General features: G+C 47.5%; 2 protein-coding genes across 2 annotated transcripts; one reads left to right on the top strand and one right to left on the bottom strand.

Moving 5' to 3' along the window:
• The first annotated feature begins 2,691 nt into the window (after nt 1-2,691).
• Nucleotides 2,692-3,754, top strand: mrpl17 (mitochondrial ribosomal protein L17). The gene is made up of 3 exons (XM_062465677.1): nt 2,692-3,065; nt 3,190-3,258; nt 3,361-3,754. Exons 1-3 carry the CDS (start codon nt 2,892-2,894, stop codon nt 3,613-3,615), a joined length of 498 nt encoding a protein of 165 aa, XP_062321661.1. The 5' UTR covers nt 2,692-2,891; the 3' UTR covers nt 3,616-3,754.
• A 614-nt stretch (nt 3,755-4,368) lies between these two features.
• Nucleotides 4,369-20,763, bottom strand: tmem145 (transmembrane protein 145). Its single transcript, XM_062465627.1, has 16 exons — nt 20,478-20,763; nt 16,917-16,991; nt 16,130-16,207; nt 15,801-15,887; nt 15,279-15,380; nt 13,764-13,848; nt 13,388-13,459; nt 12,198-12,266; nt 11,518-11,598; nt 11,118-11,196; nt 10,524-10,617; nt 8,194-8,366; nt 7,911-8,031; nt 7,179-7,367; nt 5,179-6,739; nt 4,369-4,923 (listed from the first exon to the last, which is right to left on the bottom strand). The coding sequence occupies exons 1-15, from the start codon at nt 20,580-20,582 to the stop codon at nt 6,506-6,508; spliced, it is 1,644 nt and encodes a 547-aa protein (XP_062321611.1). The 5' UTR covers nt 20,583-20,763; the 3' UTR covers nt 4,369-4,923; nt 5,179-6,505.
• Between the last annotated feature and the right edge of the window lie 13 nt (nt 20,764-20,776).

The raw sequence follows: 20,776 nt of genomic DNA on the forward strand, positions 1-20,776 counted from the left end.
TGTGGGGGACAGAGTGGTTGTTGTAGGGGGCAGAGTGGTTGTTGTGGGGGGCAGAGTGGTTGTTGTGGGGGGCAGAGTGGTTGTTGTAGGGGGCATAGTGGTTGTTGTAGGGGGCAGAGTGGTTGTTGTAGGGGGCATAGTGGTTGTTGTAGGGGGCAGAGTGGTTGTTGTAGGGGGCAGAGTGGTTGTTGTGGGGGACAGAGTGGTTGTTGTAGGGGGCAGAGTGGTTGTTGTGGGGGGCAGAGTGGTTGTTGTGGGGGACAGAGTGGTTGTTGTAGGGGGCAGAGTAGTTGTTGTAGGGGGCAGAGTGGTTGTTGTGGGGGGCAGAGTGGTTGTTGTAGGGGGCAGAGTGGTTGTTGTAGGGGGCAGAGTGGTTGTTGTGGGGGACAGAGTGGTTGTTGTAGGGGGCAGAGTGGTTGTTGTGGGGGGCAGAGTGGTTGTTGTAGGGGGCAGAGTGGTTGTTGTAGGGGGACAGAGTGGTTGTTGTAGGGGGGCAGAGTGGTTGTTGTAGGGGGCAGAGTGGTTGTTGTGGGGGACAGAGTGGTTGTTGTAGGGGGCAGAGTGGTTGTTGTGGGGGGCAGAGTGGTTGTTGTAGGGGGCATAGTGGTTGTTGTGGGGGGCAGAGTGGTTGTTGTAGGGGGCAGAGTGGTTGTTGTAGGGGGCAGAGTGGTTGTCGTGGGGGGCAGAGTGGTGGTGTTAATGAACCTGCAACAAAGGTTCAAATTTATATTTCAGAACTCTTATACAAGGGAAACGACAGATTTAAGTGTAGCTACACTCAAAATAAGGTATTACTTTCAAAACAGCTTTACTTCAAGTGTATTTCATACCGTGTGGCACATGTACCCTCGTCCAGGTCCTGTGGTGTCTGGCTGCTAAACGTCACAGGTGGGAGTGTAGGGCACGGAAGAGAATTGTTCTGGAGGAGAGGGTCTGAGGGGAGATGTCTGGTGGCAAAGAAAATAAATAAGTCAAACAACGTTGAATGAGTAGCTACTGTATCATCAAGTCAAACCACCACAGACAATAATACAACAAAGGGCATTAAAGCAAATATCCCTCTTAAATCAGTGACATTTTGTCTGTTTGATACCTGTGTAGGATTCAGAGGTTTGGTTTAAGTATGCTAAACAATAATACTATTATGCATCTTTCAACAACCTCATAATATGGAAACAGGAGTGAGTAATAGTGAGTCAACAGCTTTATTTGAGTGCTAAACATCTTCATTTTACACGCTGCAGCAAACATGATTAACATGCGTGTTGTAGCACATGTATGTACTTATGTATGCATGTAAGTATGTATGCATGGCATGTATTTCCATGTAAGTGGAATACAATACCTCGGAAGGAGGCTAAACCTATTGGACATCTGCAGCTGGATCTGAGGGTTCTGGTCCAGAGCCTGGAAGGTCACCTGCCTCCAGGGACAAGGCCACTGGAGCTGGTCATCATACTGACCAGACACCAGACGGACAGCTGTGCACCCCCACCTATGATCTGTCCCATGAGGCGCAGAGTTCCTCTGGAGTCACTGGACATTGCACGGCCTGCTGGGAGTCATCCTCCTGCTCTCCAGCCAGGCCGAGTCCCCCTCCTGCCCTGAAGCTGTGCTGGAGTACATGAACAATCCAGTCCCTCGAGGAAAAGTTGAATAATATAGAAAGAAGTAGAGCCAACCATAGATTTATCATGCCCACTCTATACGTGTAGGGGAACCTTAAAAAAGGTATTTAATTTTGTTTATGCTCTTAAATATGAAAACAGTAACTATATTTGCCAATATAATTCACCTACACACCCCCTTCTGGTCTCTTAGATCTATTAACCAAAATCTGCTATCGACGCCACGCACTCGTCTGAAGACATGTGGGGATAGAGCTTTTGCCGCTATGGCACCCAGACTCTGGAATGCTTTGCCAACCAGCATTAGGTTTGCTGAGAATGTTGAAAGTTTTAAGGGACAAGTCTCACTTGTTCAGGTTAGCTTTTGTAATCTCTGTCTTTGGTCTATTGATAATTTTTATCTGTTTTTATTTATATGTATTATTAGACTTTTATGTTATATTGACAACATTGTACATTGTAAAGCACTTTGTGACCATGTCTGTGAAAAGCGCTGTATAAATAAATTGTACTTACTTACTTTTACTTACTATAATACAAATGGTATTTTTCAATGGTTGCATGCCAGGATATAATTGCTTATGGCAGAAGCCTAAATATGTGCCTAAATAAGTGTAAATTATTACTTTTTGACACAGTTGTCCATGTTTTACCAGTTTTGCAGGTACCCAGGTTGGTGTGGTCACTAGAGGGACCCCCAACAGCGCTCGCCACTCTATTCCTCTCTTCCAGTTCAGAAGGTTTTTCCAGCTTTTCTGTATCTGCACAATTATGTGTAGACATGGAATGCATCTGCAGTGATCGCATCAGTGACATTTCTGTGAGAACAATTGTCATGGAGAGACCCTATCTTGTCATTCCATGACTAACATGATTGTCCATGATGCAAAGTAGGCTTGTAACAACAAAAATAAATAAAGTGCAGTATGCTACAGTGGTTCAGGCTCACTTCTTACTGGGAATGCATTTATGAAGATTGTACTGTCTATTTGTATTTATTTTCAAGGCGGAACTAATCTTACCCCGGAACAATTATACTAAATCAGATACCCAGACGGTCTACTCGTTTAGCTCCACAGTCAAAGTCAACCAGTGAAATCAAACAGCACTTCAATAGATATCTTCGACCTCGAGGAAAGGCTCTATGAGCGTTTATTTCTTTTTTTGTGTTACAATAACAAACAATTATTTGAGGAGGGGGACACAGTTGTGTCTTCTTCTTGCCCTTATTCTTTGACTTCTTCAGGCAAACCTTTCGGCAAGATGCGCCTTACTTTTCAGATGTTAATTTCCCATGGCCGAGTTGCCCGTAAAATGGGTCTCGGTCCCGAGTCTCGTATCAATATGCTACGCAATATGCTTACGGGGCTCGTTCGCCACGAGAGGATAGAGACCACTCAAGGACGTGCGGACGAAGTTCGGTTCTACGCGGAAAAGGTGAGGGCACGACGCGTTGAGCTAGGTAGCTAACTAACTAGCCATGCAGACGTTAAGCTACCATTGTATTTTTAGCTTGAAAGCGCTAACGCTGTTTGCATTGTTATTTTAATGTTTTTTCTAGTTGATTGACTATGCGAAGAAGGGAGACACTGACGAGAAAGCAATGAAAATGGCTAGCTTTTGGCTCACAGTAAGTGTTCGCTAGCTAGCCTTTTGAGTATTTCGTAGAACTCATGCTGTTGTGTTGAGTTAATGAACTGTTGTCCTTCCACTGTCTCCTGTGTCGCTCAAGGAAAAGGATCTTGTCCCAAAGCTCTTCAAGGTACTGGCTCCTCGATTCGAAACTCAGAAGAAGGGTTACACGCGCATGGCTCGCATTCCTAACCGGGAGAACCTGGACCGGGCCAAAATGTCTGTTCTTGAATACAGAGGAAACCCTTTCCCACCCCTGTATCCTGTCAGAAAAAACAGTGAACTCAGCCTTATCAACCAGCTGCTGAAAGGCTATAAAGAGGAGAGAGCACAGAAGACAACAGTCAAATTCTGACCAGCAAATTCTGCTGTCTTTTATGTCCACGCAGACAAGTGGAAGAAAGGCTTCTAGGAAACTTTGCGAGTCATGCACACCAATCCCTTCACATCTTCCATCTGTATTTGTATGAAAAATGTATGAAAAATAAATTATTCTTTAATTATTCTTGACTGTCCACTTAATGCATTTTAAACATTGGCAAGATAAAGGATGGTGTCGAACTTTCCAAATGGCAGTTTTGGAATCCATGTCTTGATCCTAACCTTGCACGATAGTCTCGTAGTGGGTTTGGTGGTCAGCCCTGGGCTGTGCTGTGGGCATTGTAAACTTTATTCCGTATACCTACAGGCTGCAGGAGCTTAGTGCAGAGCGGCTCTGGATTTATTTTCCCCTTAAACCATGCTAGTTTATGCTTAGTTTTTCCTCAGTTGCTTATGCACATTTTTTAAAGCATGGCTACATTTCTCAAAACATAAATCCGAAAACACTCAAAATGCAAAACTTTCTTGCGAAAGGAAAAAACTAATTCAAAATAAAAGTCTTCAAATGACACACATGAATACGCATGTCTTAAGAACCAATTGCACACTGATGTTCTGCCTTGGAAACTGATGAGTGGAAAACACTACTATGATAGTATCAATAGGCCTTTTGCATTTTTTGTGCAAGTATAGTAGCCTGTGAAGTATTCTAAGCTCAAATATGAAACACAACATCAAATTGAACGTGATGGTATTCAGTGTTCGAGTAATGATGCATGAAACGAGCAAGGCTTTAACAAAACGGACCAATTTTATTTTTGGCAAAAAGTTTATGTACAGCGTATTCAGGATCTCCTTATTTGACACCAATAAAATGCATTTATTTTTGAACAATGCTTCTGTGATGTGCTCTTAACCATATCTATCTGAGTTGCCTGGAAGCTGTGCTATCATTTCATGCATACACAATCCCTTTCCATCATGTGTGTGTGTGTGTGTGTGTGTGTGTGTGTGTGTGTGTGTGTGTGTGTGTGTGCACGTCTTTAATGTTGAAGTAAACCTGTGTGTCATCCATGTACATTAGACAGATAAGTCATGCAAAATATGTGAATGAGTGGAACCAGCTTCGAAGAATGTGAGTCAGTTGTCCACGTAGTACACCAGTCTATGCAGTCAAGTAATTATAATAATCCATGAGCAACAATGGACTACAGTGGCAACAATGCCAAACTCTTACATAGACAGATCCATGAAAATATCTACAGGTATTGCATTTTTGGATGCAGCTGGACTATAATGCAATGTGTTATCGATGAGTACAGCCCAGATGTCCCCTTTAACCCTCGTGCTGCCTTCGGGTCACATGACCCAAAGGTTCATAACGAACCATCATTGTGTTTACCCAATTTTACCCAATACAAAAACAAATAAAAATACTTTTCTTTTAACCTTCGCAATGTGGGGGGTCTGAGACAGCCCGACGGTTAAAAGAAAATGCTTCACTTTGTTTTTGTATGCGGTAAAGTTGTCGCAATACGACGGTGGGTCACAATGACTGATGGGTCAGAACGACCCGAGGAGAACACAAGGGTTAAACGTATTAGAAACAGACATTCTGCAGTGAGGAACATTAAGACTTCAATGCAGAACAAAGAGAATGTAGTATCTAAAACATGACTGATTCATTTGTAGGAGCTCATGTAAAAACTGCCTGTGTCCATGCAGTACAGATTAATTTATGGTTGTTGCCTAAAGAAACAGACTTTCAATTGTTTTATTTGGGGGGGTGATGATGAATGTTTAATGCATCACCTCTGGCTGTCTGCGAGTCATCTGTCGATGATGGACACTGGAATCTAAAGAAAAAAGTGTATAAAAGATGTGCACTTTAAAGTAAGTTCAAATCACTTCAGTCCTCGTCTGAGGCGGTAGTACATTCACAAACTGTTAAAAGATTATAACAACAGTTCGTTGTCATAACAACAAACTGTTTGAACTGTGCAGTTTTCAGTCCAGTGAAAACTGAACTGAGATGGGTAATGTGCGGTTCCAATCATCAACAAATGAAAGCAGAGTTGTAACAATAGATTTTCCCCAAATTGTTGGTGATTTTTCGCCAGGTATTGTTTGTTCTGTACATACAGTATGTATGTGGTACAAAAGTGGTGTTAATACACACAAGTGCACACATTGTATGGTAACATGAAGTGCAGTATTCCAAGTGTAAAACAGGTGGGTACAGTACAAACATGCTTGTTTTACTACCTCAGAGATGTCCACAGTAAACTTGACATTGTACACTTAAACGTCGGAATATCAATCCTGTCTAACCCGATGAGTATATAAACAAACCTAACATATTCTATATAGGGAGTAAATATCTATTCGTTATCAAAATATGTCAAACATAAAAAAGTAGTTTTACTTCGCATGAAGGGAGTGAATACTCTGGTACAGTGTAATGGCAGCAGAATTTCAATGGTCACAGCACCACTTGGAATTCAACAATGTGAAAAAAACATCCCTTGCGCAATAGAAATATTTGCAACTACTTAAAGTACAAGTACTGTTCCCTCGCTTCGGCTATTTACACTTACCCCCCCTTGGCTCTTCCAGCGATGCCTTATAAATTCTTAAATGAAAATGTTCATAAGAGTTTTGTTCAGTCCCCTTGTGCATTCCTATCACTCTATTGCTCAGTCTACGCCCATTTTGTCATCTCCCCTTGTGCCTCACTCAGGTCTGCATCAAATATTTATTGCTTCTTGTTTTTTATTTATTTTATATATATATATTTTTTTACAACCATAGCACTCTAACTCATATCTTGTTCCTCACCCACTGTTACTCTCTTTCCCTCCCCCTACACTTCCTTCTATATCAGCCCTCTTTCCCTGTCAACCCTCCTTTCCTATTGGTCTATCTCATGCCTTCGACCCCACCCCGAGCCCGCTCTGCATGCTGAAGTACTCGGTAAAGGAGGGGAGTCGTGGGGGGGGAGGGGGGGAGTGGGAAGAGAGGCGGGGGGGCACAGGGGGCAGGGCCGGGGGGAGCGCAGACGTCAGATCGGCCGTGGTGGTGATGATCTTTTGCTCGCTGTTCCTCGGTACCTCTTGTCCCTTCCGGGCCACCGTCTCCTCTACTGTCTTCACTGGGCCCTGGAGGACGAAGAGGATGGAGAGGGAGGTTTAGAGTGAAAGGTCAAGGGGTCATGCAGGTGTACCCCTGCTGTCAGTACCTGGCAGCGTCCTGTCACACCATGCAGAGCAGCGAGGCTGGGTTGAACTTACATTTACATTTAGTCATTTAGCAGCCGCTCTTATCCAGAGCGACTTACAGTAAGTACAGGGACATTCCCCCCGAGGCAAGTAGGGTGAAGTGCCTTGCCCAGGGACACAACGTCAGTTGGCATGACCGGGAATCGAACTGGCAACCTTCGGATTACTAGCCCGATTCCCTCACCACTCAGCCACCTGTCCCCTGACTCTGAATTTGAGATGGACTGTACTGTGTCCCCTGCCTGTGTCTGTGTGTTTAATCAGGCCTGCCTGCAACAATGGCCGGTTTCAAAGCCTCAGCCCTCGGCCTCAGACTCACCGACTGGATGGAGAACAGCTCAGTGAAGTTGGGCTGGGAGTCGCCCAGAAAGGAGCTGTTGCCGTAGGCGTGGTGGGGGAAGCTCTCTCCAGGCACCCCCGCTTTCGGACTGGACAGAAGGATGCCTATCTGGGACGTCCTCACGTGGTACGGGAAGTTCTTATTGGCCGCTGAGGGCCGAGTGATTGCCTATGGAGAGAATGGGAAAGTGAAATGATTATGAAGGTATACCATACTGTGTTAGCATGAAGTTAGTCTGTGGGTGCTTAAACATACACATCTAGCTGTAACTCACAGTGTAACTCATATATTGTGAAAATGCTGAATCTAAAGGGTGAAAGCAATTCAGTAGGGTGCCTGGACAAGTGAAGAATGTACGGTATATAAATCAGATCTGGCCTTTTTACAGTTGCTGTGAAGGTCCTGATGACACGGTACAATATTTATAAGAACCGGCAGAGGACTCATGAGGAATGAATCATGGGTAATGAACAGACCAACAAAGAGACTGTGTGTATGTGTGACATTTTGCAAGTAAGTGTGGATCTGAAGTGTTTGTGTGTCGGACGAGGAAGGTGGGAGCCGCAAACGAGGATGATGAAGGACACCGAGACGTGAATCATTAGCAGGAACAGAGTGTTAGGTGTGTGTGTGTGCCTGTGTGTGTGTTCGTGTGTGTGTGTGCATGTGTGTGTGTTCGTGTGTGTGTGTGTTCGGACATGGCGCACTAACCAGGAACACAATGTGGGCGTAGAGGTGGATGCCAAGCTGGATGCCATTGACAATCTTCTCCCGAGCCCATCGAGGTATGCCAAAGTTGGCAATCAAAGCCATGACTGGCACTGCGAAAAACCTGAGAGGTAGAAAAATAGAGAGAGAGAGAGAGGGTAATGAGGAAGACAGGGCAATCAGACACAGGCAGAGAGAAAAGATGGTCAATTTGCTACTTATTGTAATGAAGTAAAGGCACTATCCAAGTACTGATCTGGAAGGAGGGAGGAGGAGGAGGCCTCACCAGAGGGTGTATGCAGTGAAGAAGGGGATGTAGAAGGGCTGTTTCTCGGGGTAGTGTTTGAGAGACACCAGAACGGCGTAGCAGAACCACACGTAGGCCAGCAACTGAAGACCCATCAGCCCGTACCCTGCTGGACTGTCGTACGCATACAGCACCTCGCCTGGGTCAAAGAACTGAGACACGCACACGCACACATGCACACGCACACACACGCACACATGCACACGCACGCACACACACACACGCACGCACACATGCACACGCACACATATGCGCACACATATTGCAGTCAAAATCACAACTATCTAAAAACCAACCACGTTTACTCTAAATGGGAAATAACAATGGACAAGCCCTCTGTGTCTATTATTACTATATACATTTATAATATATATATAATATATTTATATATATATATATATATATTACTGACAGTTATTCATTATACTATATCAAACCCCTTAATTCAGTAGAACAGTTTCATCCGTTCATTTATCTGAAGTGTCAAAAGTATGCAGTGCCTTTTACTGCCCTGAGTTCTGCTTGTGTTTTAGCTGACACAATTGGAATGACCGATGAAAAGGTGTGTGTGTGTGTGTGTGCGTGTGTGTGAGTTTGTCTGCCCTTGTCAAGTGTGTCCTCGCAAACATGTGTGTGTATGGGTGTGTGTTTGTGCGTAAGCATGTGTGTGTATGGGTGTGTGTTTGTGCGTCACTCTGTGTGTGTATGGGTGTGTGTTTGTGCGTCACTCTGTGTGTGTGTGTGTGTGTGTGTTGGCATGTGTGTTGCCTTTACTGTTCCTACAACTGGGTCATCGTTAGACTCTCTGTGTCTGCGGGCGGTGCATCGAGTTTCGCACGTCTGTATAGCACGGACAGAGTTACACCTTCCACTGGCCTGCATTATGCAGAGGTGTGATGATTCCACCTCCAGGACCTGGCGCCTACTGTCCACTACAACATGGCAGTTACAGAGCAGGCCCAATAAGTAGGCGTCCAGTCTCATTTCCTTTCCACCTGAACCTGGCTGAAACTCATTTAACTTGATGCCCTGGGTGAGCGAACGTCATTACATTTACATTTACATTACATTTAGTCATTTAGCAGACGCTCTTATCCAGAGCGACTTACAGTAAGTACAGGGACATTCCCCCGAGGCAAGTAGGGTGAAGTGCCTTGCCCAAGGACACAACGTCATTTTGCACAGCCGGGAATCGAACCGGCAACCTTATGATTACTAGCCCGATTCCCTCACCGCTCAGCCACCTGACTCCCTAGTAAAGTAGTAGTGACTCCTTAGTAGAAGCAACCGGAACAAAAGAGAGTAGCGAGGATCTATCTGTGACAAACTGGCTAAATTGCTGGATTTTCCGTTTGCACGTGTTGGGGGGAGGGTGGAGGATAACGTTTTGAAGGGGGGCAGGGGGACTGATACACATACAGAGCGTATGGAGTGGACACCCTGGGAGTCTTAAAGGTGTTTTCATGGACCTACATCCTAGAATACAACCCTGCACAGCAGGCAACCCTCCCCACTACCCAGACCTCTAGCAGTATGTCTCATATTCCGAGTCCCTGGTCAAAGAAAAGGATTAAGGGTATATATATGTATCGTTGGCCTGTTGGTGTATCATTGTAGCGTTGCCCAGCTGTTTCCTGTCAGGGGGCTAGGCTTGGGTGGTGTGTTTCCTGTCAGGGGGCTAGGCTTGGGTGGTGTGTTTCCTGTCAGGGCGCTAGGCTTGGGTGGTGTGTTTCCTGTCAGGGAGATAGGCTTGGGTGGTGTGTTTCCTGTCAGGGCGCTAGGCTTGGGTGGTGTGTTTCCTGTCAGGGCGCTAGGCTTGGGTGGTGTGTTTCCTGTCAGGGGGCTAGGCTTGGATGGTGTGTTTCCTGTCAGGAGGCTAGGCTTGGGTGGTGTGTTTCCTGTCAGGGCGCTAGGTTTGGGTGGTGTGTTTCCTGTCAGGGCGCTAGGCTTGGGTGGTGTGTTTCCTGTCAGGGGGCTAGGCTTGGGTGGTGTGTTTCCTGTCAGGGGGCTAGGCTTGGGTGGTGTGTTTCCTGTCAGGAGGCTAGGCTTGGGTGGTGTGTTTCCTGTCAGGGGGCTAGGCTTGGGTGGTGTGTTTCCTGTCAGGGCGCTAGGCTTGGGTGGTGTGTTTCCTGTCAGGGCGCTAGGCTTGGGTGGTGTGTTTCCTGTCAGGGGGCTAGGCTTGGGTGGTGTGTTTCCTGTCAGGGGGCTAGGCTTGGGTGGTGTGTTTCCTGTCAGGGGGCTAGGCTTGGGTGGTGTGGTGTGTTTCCTGTCAGGGCGCTAGGCTTGGGTGTTGGTGCGCTGGAGCGTACCTCAGCTTCGTAGATGAAGAGGATGACGTAAGTGATGGTGTAGACCGTCATGTAGATGGACAGCTTGACAGATCCGCTGTGGCTGATCCTTGCCCTGATACAGTGATACACACACACACACACACACACACACACAGGGGTAAGAGTTTGTAAACCTAGTTTAAAGAGTTTGCAGACCCTAGTGTGTGCAGACAGACACACACACGGTACATGTAAGAAAGGGAACAAAAGCACCGTGTCTATCCGTTAAACTCCAGTGCAGACAGCTGATCTAAGTGCTGCAGCTACTCATGAACTGGACCCGAGTGAGAAGACAGTGTGTCGTGTCGATGTTGAAACCTCTCTGCCAAACTAGACAGACAGGGAGAAGCAGAGCTAAAAGGCTCAGTCAACGCAGCCTGTGAGACAGGGAAGGGAGAAGAGCGTTTTTATCCAGTGTCACAGCGTAGCAACGATAACGGCAGTTATCCTAAGTGACAAGGCAGAGCGAGGGAGAGCTGTTGAGCGCAGGGACAGCTGGGGCTGCCCTCCGGCCCAGAGGTGAGAGACGCCGTGTGAAATGTGAGATGCACAGACACACACACACACACCTACCTGGTGACAGTGAAGCCTTTTCCCAGAAGAACCAGCATCAGTAGGAACACCAAGAAACTGACAGAGAACAGTAACTTCCCTGTGGAGAGTGAAGGAGGGAGGGAGGGAGGGAGGGAGGGAGGGGGGGAGGGAGGGAGAGGGGGAGGGAGGGAGAGAGGGAGGGGGGGGAGGGAGGGAGGGAGGGAGGGAAAACATTAGAACTTCTCCCACAGAGAGTGAAAGACAGGTTACTGTAAGTAGGTTAAAATGTCTGAATTGGTAACGCCGGAAACCGAAAACAGGTCATGTCACACACATGCGCGCAGTCAGTCAGGCACACACACAAATGTACTCCTATACAGAATATCTTACATGCATTGTTCATCTTGAAACTACCCAGTGGTTTGGCTCTCTGACTCACCCAGTATCTTCAGACTGCCATTGCCTACCCCATCTCTGGCATACAGGCCCCAGTAGATGCAGTGAAACATCAGGCTGCAAACTGCAGAGGAGAGGAATCAGGAAAGAGACACTTCTGAGCTACTGAAAGCTATTAAATATTACATACCAGAGGGAACAACTAAGCTAAGCAATAGTGCTAATTTATTACTTAATACCTATGCTAATATCAGTGGCTCATGTACTTGAAGATTTGAGACTTTCATGCAGTATGACATGCAAATGTAGTGCTTGAGGAATCTGTGTGTGAGAGAGAGATAGAAAGAGAAAAGGAGAGAGAGAGAGAGAGAGAGAGAGAGAGAGAAAGAGAGATAGAGAGAGATAGAGATAGAGATAGAGAGATAGATAAAGAGAAAGAGAGATAGAGAGATAGAGATAGATAAAGAGAGAGAGAGAGATAAAGAGAGAGAGAGAGATAGATAAAGAGAGAGATAGAGAGGGAGAGAGAAAGAGAGAGAGATAGAGACAGAGATAGAAAGACAAAAGGAGAGAGAGATAGAGACAGAGAGAAAGAGTGATAGAGATAGAGATAGAGAGAGATAGAGAGAGATAGAGATAGATAAAGAGAGATAGAGAGAGAGAGACAGATAGATAAAGAGAGATAGAGATAGAGAGAGAGAGAGAGAGAGTTATGAGCCTCACCCTCTACACCTGCCGCAGTCATAAACATCTTATAGGTTGTATGGAGAAGCTGCCGTCCCTTCAGATGATCTAGAGGGAAGGAGAAAGAGATGGGAGTGGGGGATGAAAGAGGAATACAAAAGAGGAGAGGCAACCAAGGAAGATGAAAGAAAAGGGGAAAGGAGAGTAAATAACAGGAGACATGTGGGCAAGAACAGGTGTAGAGGGAGTGAACAAAGAACGAAGAGAGGGAGAGAAAGAGAGAGAAGCATGAGGACGTGCCCTACTTGCTGAATACATGTCTATATGTGCAGATACTGTGTGCACTTTCCCCTCCCTCCCTCCCTCCCTCCCTCCCTCCCTCCCTCCCCGGTCTTTCAGGAGAGCAGTCCGGCATTGTAGCTCAGTCACACCGACATCCCCGTTTCCCTGCAGGCCTTGTCTGCTCTTCAGCTTCAGCTGTCTCGTGTCTGTCAAGCGCAGCTAAGCCCCCCCCCCCCCCGCCTCCTCTAGTGATCCAGGGGATGTGGGGCTGACCCCCCCACACACACACCTCCTCTAGTGATCCAGGGGATGTGGGGCTGACCCCCCCACACACACACCTCCTCTAGTGATCCAGGGGATGTGGGGCTGACCCCCCCACACACACACCTCCTCTAGTGATCCAGGGGATGTGGGGCTGACCCCCCCACACACACACCTCCTCTAGTGATCCAGGGGATGTGGGGCTGACCCCCCCACACACACACCTCCTCTAGTGATCCAGGGGATGTGGGGCTGAACACCAAAACGTACTCTGGAACAAGCACTCCCGCCCTGTGCTCTCTGGAACAAGCACTCCCGCCCTGTGCTCTCTGGAACAAGCACTCCCGCCCTGTGCTCTCTGGAACAAGCACTCCCGCCCTGTGCTCTCTGGAACAAGCACTCCCGCCCTGTGCTCTCTGGAACAAGCACTCCCGCCCTGTGCTCTCTGGAACAAGCACTCCCGCCCTGTGCTCTCTGGAACAAGCACTCCCGCCCTGTGCTCTCTGGAACAAGCACTCCCGCCCTGTGCTCTCTGGAACAAGCACTCCCGCCCTGTGCTCTCTGAAACAAGCACTCCCGCCTTGACGCCGGGCAGGCAGGTAGGCACTTACTAATCCTCTCTCCCTGGGAAGACGAAGGCGAGGACGGGGGGCGGTCAAGCCCCCATACGTGGGAAAGACACTTACAGGCAAAGTAGCAGGAGAGGAGAAACACTGCGCTGAAGATGACCAGGAAGGTGATGTCGGTCTCCAGAATCCCTGGGAAGTTCCATTATAGAGGATGGGAATAGGAAGGGGAGATGAGGCACAGAAAGATGTTGGAATTATTAAAGGAGATGAACATGACTATTTCAATACTATGGCCCCCACTACCCCCCCCCCCCCCCCCCGCCCGCCTCTTTTTGTCCATCCTAGTAAGCTCATCCATTATTTTTAATTCATCCACAGACCTTCCCTTCATTATTCTAATTTGTTCAGTTCAATATGCTTTATTGGCCGTGCAAAGTAGTGTTGTCCAGTCTATTAGCCATCGTTTTATTAACATCGCTGTAATCACGCTCACCAAACTCATCTGCAGAGAAATGCTGGGTCCAGAAAGACTGGCCGTTAGTCAGCTTCATCTCGTATTCCAGCTGCAAGCCATCCCCCTGAAAGAGAGAGAGAGAGGCAGAAAGAGAGAGATATAAAGAGAGAGAGACAGAGAGAGAGAGAGAGAGACAGAGAGAAAGAGAAGCGATTGAGAGACAGTGCGTGGCAGAAAGAGCTCATTTCACAGAGAGCAGTTCAAAGCCTGCGGACTTTCTGGTTGTTGTGGTGGCGAGGTGGAGGTAGGGGGTAGCCTTTGATTCCTTTTGGCAGCCAGGACTCCATCTCAGTCCCTCCATCAAAAAGGTTGGAGGGACTACCAAGCGTAGCCTGTCACAAAATCAATACTGTCAGTGAAGGCACACACAGCGAGTTGAAGAGAGAGGGGAGAGATAGATAGATAGTCAGAGAGTGATAAAAAAAGAAAAGTGGGTGCAGAGAGCAGGCGAGGACAACAGAAAATAAAGAAGGGGAATGGAGCGACAGAGGGAGCAGAGGATGAAATGAAAGAGCAGAAGTGAAGAAAAAAAAAAAGAAGTAAACAAATACAGCGATCAAACAGCAGACGGGGAAAGAGAGAGAATAGGGAGGGAGGGAGAGAGAGATGGGGGGGGGAGATGAACACGGGGCCAAAACAGAGATGGAAAGGTGAGCATGAGAGTGAGCGAGAGGAGAGGAAGCGAGAAGACATGAAGACGGAAATTGCCGGCGTGTCCAGAGAGCTGCAGGCCCCGACACACAGCGTGAGAGCCAGTCCAACAGCATTAGGCCGTGTGTCCATCAACAGCCGCTGTCGTGACGACACTCCAGGAAACAACCACTTAAATCATTTCCCTCTTCACTAGCGATCTGCGCCAACACTGCAAATCCGGCACGCACTCCCGCCGCAAACACCGCAAACCCGATCAGACAGATACATGCCCAGATATGCACTCAACCCCCCCCCCCCCCACACACACACACACAAACACACACACACACACACACACATGCCAACAGAACACGACGAACAGGCAGGCAAACACACACAGGAGACACCCATACACATACACAAACATGCACGCACGCACGCACACACGTACACACTGAGCTCAGCTCCAGCCCTTGAGCAGAGCTCATCAAGCAGTGATTACTATGCAGAGTGCTCCGAGCACAGCAACATGAACCAGCCACACTCTCCCCGTACCAGCACAGACCCACGCTCACACATAGAGCCATCACCAAACAAAACTTTACATCACAGTAGGACTCATCCGTGGATTTACGGTCTCGGCGAAGCAAATTATTTATTCATTTGTTCCCGAGGATTGCGCAGACAAAACAGCGAGGTAACATGAGTTCAGTCCTGAATAAACGTGTGCTGTCGCCTAACGATGGATTGTCCGGCCGCCCTGTTCGCTTGTGTGTGAGCGAGGGGGTGGCGTGTGTTGTCAGGGCAACAGACAAGCAGTGGGCAGGGCCCCAGCTACAGGGGTTAGTGTTGAACACTTACCCCGCACTTGCTGAGAGCGATGTACCACCATCTCTCCCTCACAGACCTGAAGCTTCGACCTCCCACACAGCTTAAAACCTCCTCATTCCCCTCTCCTTCCACCTATCACCCAGAGAGGGAGAGAGGGGGTAGAGAGACAGAGACACACAGAGAGAGAACGATAGTGAGCGAGAGAGGGAGGGAGGCAGAGAGACGGGCGAGAGAGACCGTAAAAGAAGAGTGAATATGTGTGTGAGAAAAAAGGGCGAGAGAAAGAGAGAGACGTGTTATTGTCATATACCCACAGAGAGATATCACAGCCCACACATCTAACAGATGGAGACACACAAACAAGCCCTCAAAAGAAGGAGCCATACCAGACTCACACCTACTGCAACCACAAATACCCCAGACTGTGTTAACAAACAAAGCATGGATTAATTGATACAAACAATTTTTTTTAAGAAAACAGTCTGTTGGGAAACCAAAACCACACAACGGATACAAGTGTGTGTGTTTGCGAAAAAATACTTGTGTTCTTACCACACAGCCGGACCACGTGTAGCGGGTGGTCAGGTTGATGACCTGATTGTTCTCTGGCCTCAACACTGCCTCCTTCTGGTAGCAGTTCTGTGGCGCAGACAAGCAGGTAGGAAAAGGTAAAGGTGAAGGCGTCACCATACAGTATACATTACACACGCAAAAAACACACGACCAAGAAGCAAACAAGTGTCCATAGCTCTGTTGGCTAGGATTTCATGGAAAACCACGACACACACACGACACACACACACACACGACACACACACACACGACACACACACGCACACACACACAAACCATCCCTGAGAAGCAGAAAGGCAGTTTCTCACCTTATCCGCCCTCTTGTACACAGCTGGCCACTGAGTGCTGTCATCAAAGTAGAGCAATATGTTCTGACAGCAGCGTGACTAGTGAGGAGGGACAGAGAGAACAAGGAAATGGAGGGGAACGGGAGAGAGGAGGGGGGAGAGATGGGGGGGGGAGAAAGGAGGGAGGGGGGGACAGGTTGGTGTGAAAGGGTAAGATTAATTCGACACAGACTGCAGGCTACAACGCAACAGAAAGAAGATGGAAAAGTGAGGGAGGGGTTGGGTGCCAGAGGGGGGCAGGCGGGGGGATTTGGGAACAGTTGATGAATAGATGGAGAACAAGTGATAGAGGAAGGAGTAGAGGACAAGGTAAAGGTGTGTTACAACTAGAACGGCCGATAACTATACAGGCTCAAGGCTAATAAAGTTTACGTAAGGTAGCAAGAGAGGGGAAAGAGAGAGGGAAGGAGAGAGAGAAAGGGGGGGGGGAGAGATGTGTGTAAAGATGTACAATGAAAATAACACAGAAACAGAAAGAATCTGCATGATGGAATGAAAGAGCTAAATTAATTCTAATGGAAACATTGTCAGAAAAATACAACACGTTTGTGTGTACCCTTAACCAAAAATCTATTACCACACAACAAAAGAACCTTCTAGTTTATTCGAAAAACACTCCTGTTTTCAATGATTTTCACTCTATCGGTAGTTAGGCTATTATTACTGGCCTCTACAGGTTTTTTATGTAGACACATACACAAACACACACACACACTACTCAAACCACAGATGTGCAGTACCAGCCTACCTTTGCGTAGCGGAACCGGAAGTCTAGACGGCCAAAGTCAGTGAGGAAACAGAATCGAGTGAGGAAGACCCAGTCCTAGGAAAGAGGAGGAAAGAGGAGGAGAGGTGAATGAAGGGAGACGGAAGGAGGAAGGGGGGGAGGGAGGGACAGAGAAGGAAAGATGCAAAGATGACAAACAGGAGGACAGAGTTGGATGAAAAAGGAGAAAAAGAGAGGGAGGGAGGGAGAAGAGGAAAGAGGGGAGAGGGACATCACAAAAGTAAGAACATTGAAACCACAAGCCTGCAAGGACCGGGCCAAACTACAGCCTGGACAGCACACTTCAATGTTCTTATGTAAGACACTGCGACAGCAGCACTGGCCAGCAGTAGATTGGTCAGTGAGAGTGTGTGTGTGTGTGTGTGCATGTGTGTGTGTGCAGGTGTGTGTGTGTGTGTGTGTGTTCGTGTGCAAGCAGCACTGGCGGGAATTGAAGAAGGGGGCACATTGGCAGCATGTGCTTCCGAAACACACACAGATCAACCCAGCCCACCAGCCACTTGTGTCTGCACACAGTGAACAGGACAATCGTACCCTTACCCTAGACAGGCTCATCTGCAATGGACACTTCAAATAATGAAATTCACATTAGGATGTTCACCTGACCAGTGCCTGTTTGTTAGAAGGCCCCACCTGCACAAGCGCTCACGGAAATGAAGTCCACAGGTTATTACTGTATAACTGCCATTCTGACGACTCCTCTCAGAATAGAAACACGTCCATTTCTGTTCTGTGTAGCGGAATCCCTGCCAAGCGGGCTTCAATCTCCAACCAGGCTCCTGGTCTATATTTCACACAGCAAACAAAACCGCTGCCATATTTCAGGCAGAGGAAGCCAACTGGAGCTGACACCAGGGGCAGTAAGTCACGGAGCGACCCAGGAACCTGCTGAAGAAAGCCGTCCACACACAACCTCCCTGCATTGTCCTGGGGCCGGCGCCATCGCCATGGCTACTACAAGGTCGTAATTCAGAACAATACACCCCCCCTTCCCCTTCCCCCTTAAAAATGAAATAAGGCTAGGTAGAGAGGAGAATGGCAGTGCTATCGCCCGACTCTCCCAGTATCATGAATGACCCCTTTGTTAAGACGCACGCGTACACAAACACCTAATTTACCCATAGTCATAGCAACCATCACAAGATTGGTTTCCAGCTGTCATAGGAACAAACAAAGCCTCAGCCCCAGCCTCAGCCCCAGCCCCAGCCTCAGCCCCAGCCCCAGCCTCAGCCCCAGCCCCAGAACATCCCTCTACGGCCAGCTTCACAACTACTCATGCTCGACTAGCTCAAACGTTATCGTTGACCAGTCAATACCGTCCCCACATCCAGCTGGGTGATTTTCACACCAGCCAGCCAGGCTATCGTCCCCCTTGGGGGAGTCCAAGGGCAGCTGCTGCCACAGACAGTCTTAGTGGACAAGTGGACCGTGCACAGGAGAACAGGAGAGGATACGTAGAACATCTTAGAACACGGGTCCGGATGCTGGGGTGTCACACGTAATCCTCCTTAGTCCTCTCATTTCCCCCACGGCTACTGCATTGTGATGCAGAGTCATTCAGCCAGTGTGTGTGTGTGTGTGTGTGTATGTGTGTGTGTGTGCACTGGACACCTCATTAATCAAGCGCTAGGCCTTGATGCGGTATCCACTCACCACCGAGATTCAGAACCTCGCTCTCTTTCGCCATCCCTCCTTTTCTCAACCTCTCTCTCCCTCTATCTCCGTCCCTCTCTTTCTCCCTCCCCAGATCCCTGTTTGCTCGCTAAGCCTCATTAACAATTAATTACCAATCAGCTAGTCACGTCACCCCTGGACCGCCGAGCCTCTCAATGATTCATTAGTGAGGTTACACAACAGTAAAACTTAAAGACACCCTCTCACACACTATGTACAAACATGGGAGAACACGGACACTCACTATACACACAAAAGCTTTTTTGTCGTCGTTATCTGTCATATTACACCACAAAAACACACACACACACACCTATAAATGCTGGTATAGGGGGGTCAGATGGCTGAGCGGTTAGTGAGTTGGGCTATTAATCAGAAGGTTGTTAGTTCGATTCCCGGCCGTGCCAAATGACGTGGTGTCCTTGGGCAAGGCACTTCACCCTACTTGCCTCTGGGAGAATGTCCCTGTACTTACTTTAAGTCGCTCTGGATAAGAGCGTCTGCTAAATGACTAAATGTAATGTATAGAACTGATCCTTCTACAGAGTCTGTATTTACTTTGATGGTTCATTTGATGATGCTCCAGGCCCAAATATCCCACATAGCAAATCCCTCCTTTAGGGCCTTCACGGCCCACTCACCCACACCTCCTTTCCCCTCCGCTCACCTCTCATGAGCCTGATACGATTCTGGCTGTTCTCAATTTCAACTAGAGTGTTTTGGTGTTGGCACTCGGACTGTGTGTGTGTTTGTGTGTGTTTACTGAATGAATGAGTGAGTGACCTTGGGCGGGAAGAGGCTAGCAGACAAGACTGGTGATGTGTTTAACGGTCCCAAAGGAAAACAAGCACACACACGCACGCACACACAAGCACAGTCTCTCTCTTTCTCTCTCTTTATCAATATGTCAAGACCAGTGTTGTTTTATGCCATTCATACTGTGCAGGTGTTTACTCCTAGATCAGCAACACAGAATGAGTTTAGAAGACAAGGAGTGCTTTCTTGAATAAGTATTTGACATGGAAACCACTTGTACAACACAATTTTTTTACTTTTAAACAAAATGGGATTTGCAATCCTGCTATCTCAATTGACCAAAGGATAAAAGCATATAACCTCATCTCTGATAACATGGTTATGATTCTAAACTTCAAATAAGCCACACCACTGACAATAATTTCTAAGTCTTGCTATAGATAAGAGTCTAGTTTGGCGGATGTCGTCTAATCAAGTTATATTAATCTCCTAAACACCATGGTCAAGGTTTTTGGAACTCTCCCTGCAGTGGACACTTGGCCCAGATTCACTGAGACACCTGGAGCACTACGGATAAAACGCCATATCAACTTAGACGATGTCTGGTCTAATAGGCCTAATCTTTGTCAAATGTATCTATGGAAACTGGCGTGCGTGGACCAATAACAAACACCGTTTTGAAGAACGACCGCTGACTCACACCTGTAACCGGTTGCCTTGGTGAAAAGAGAACCCCATCGTCTTGTAGTGACAATAAAGAAGCCTGTAAGCTAAAGCGACGAAATAGTCCAATTTAAGTTGAGAGCCACACCGTCACAACTGAAGCTTGTGATGTATATGCAGAGTTTCGATCACAAAAGAAATGTGCTGGATCTGACATGCATACAGATGCGCTCAATTGCACGGCAACAAACACAACCTAGCTGTCATCTAATCCGTAGCGTAATAGGTTAAATGGCATGCAAACATCACAGGTAACTTAGAGGTTTCGCAATAACAGTTACGCTTGTAGCATGGACTAAATTGTCTATCCAATAACGGTGACAGTGTCGTTGTAATAATTGCGATAAATATACCAACACCATCTCTTACCTCTTTGGTATTAACTATACCTCTGACGTATTTCCCCAGAACTGAGCCAAAACCGAAAACGCTGGACACCACGGCCAAACACAAAAGTCTCTCGCAAACCTCCATCTTATCCCCCTTCTCTGTTGATACTCTGGTTCTCAGGACAACCCTGGTCTATCACCCAGGAACGCAGGAAACGGTAGAGCCTGGGTAAGAGATGGAAGCAGAGAGGAGGCGCGCTCTTGTCCCTCGAGGATGAATGTAGCCCCAATAGCCTACTTGAGCGGTGAGCGCGCTTTCGGATACGCGCCCCAATTCTG

Source organism: Osmerus eperlanus, chromosome 7 (assembly GCF_963692335.1).
Source record: "Osmerus eperlanus chromosome 7, fOsmEpe2.1, whole genome shotgun sequence".
In the NCBI taxonomy this organism is placed as follows: domain Eukaryota; kingdom Metazoa; phylum Chordata; class Actinopteri; order Osmeriformes; family Osmeridae; genus Osmerus; species Osmerus eperlanus.

Excerpts from the sequence above, each read along its gene's own strand:
- tmem145 (XM_062465627.1), bottom strand. The coding sequence starts at position 20,582 with ATGGAGGTTTGCGAGAGACTTTTGTGTTTGGCCGTGGTGTCCAGCGTT. Across the intron at positions 15,888-16,129 it reads TGTACAAGAGGGCGGATAAG|AACTGCTACCAGAAGGAGGC; the intron begins GTGAGAAACTGC and ends TCTGCGCCACAG. Across the intron at positions 13,849-15,278 it reads TCGCTCTCAGCAAGTGCGGG|GGGGATGGCTTGCAGCTGGA; the intron begins GTAAGTGTTCAA and ends TCTCTCTTTCAG.
- mrpl17 (XM_062465677.1), top strand. The coding sequence starts at position 2,892 with ATGCGCCTTACTTTTCAGATGTTAATTTCCCATGGCCGAGTTGCCCGT. Across the intron at positions 3,066-3,189 it reads TTCGGTTCTACGCGGAAAAG|TTGATTGACTATGCGAAGAA; the intron begins GTGAGGGCACGA and ends TGTTTTTTCTAG. Across the intron at positions 3,259-3,360 it reads TGGCTAGCTTTTGGCTCACA|GAAAAGGATCTTGTCCCAAA; the intron begins GTAAGTGTTCGC and ends GTGTCGCTCAAG.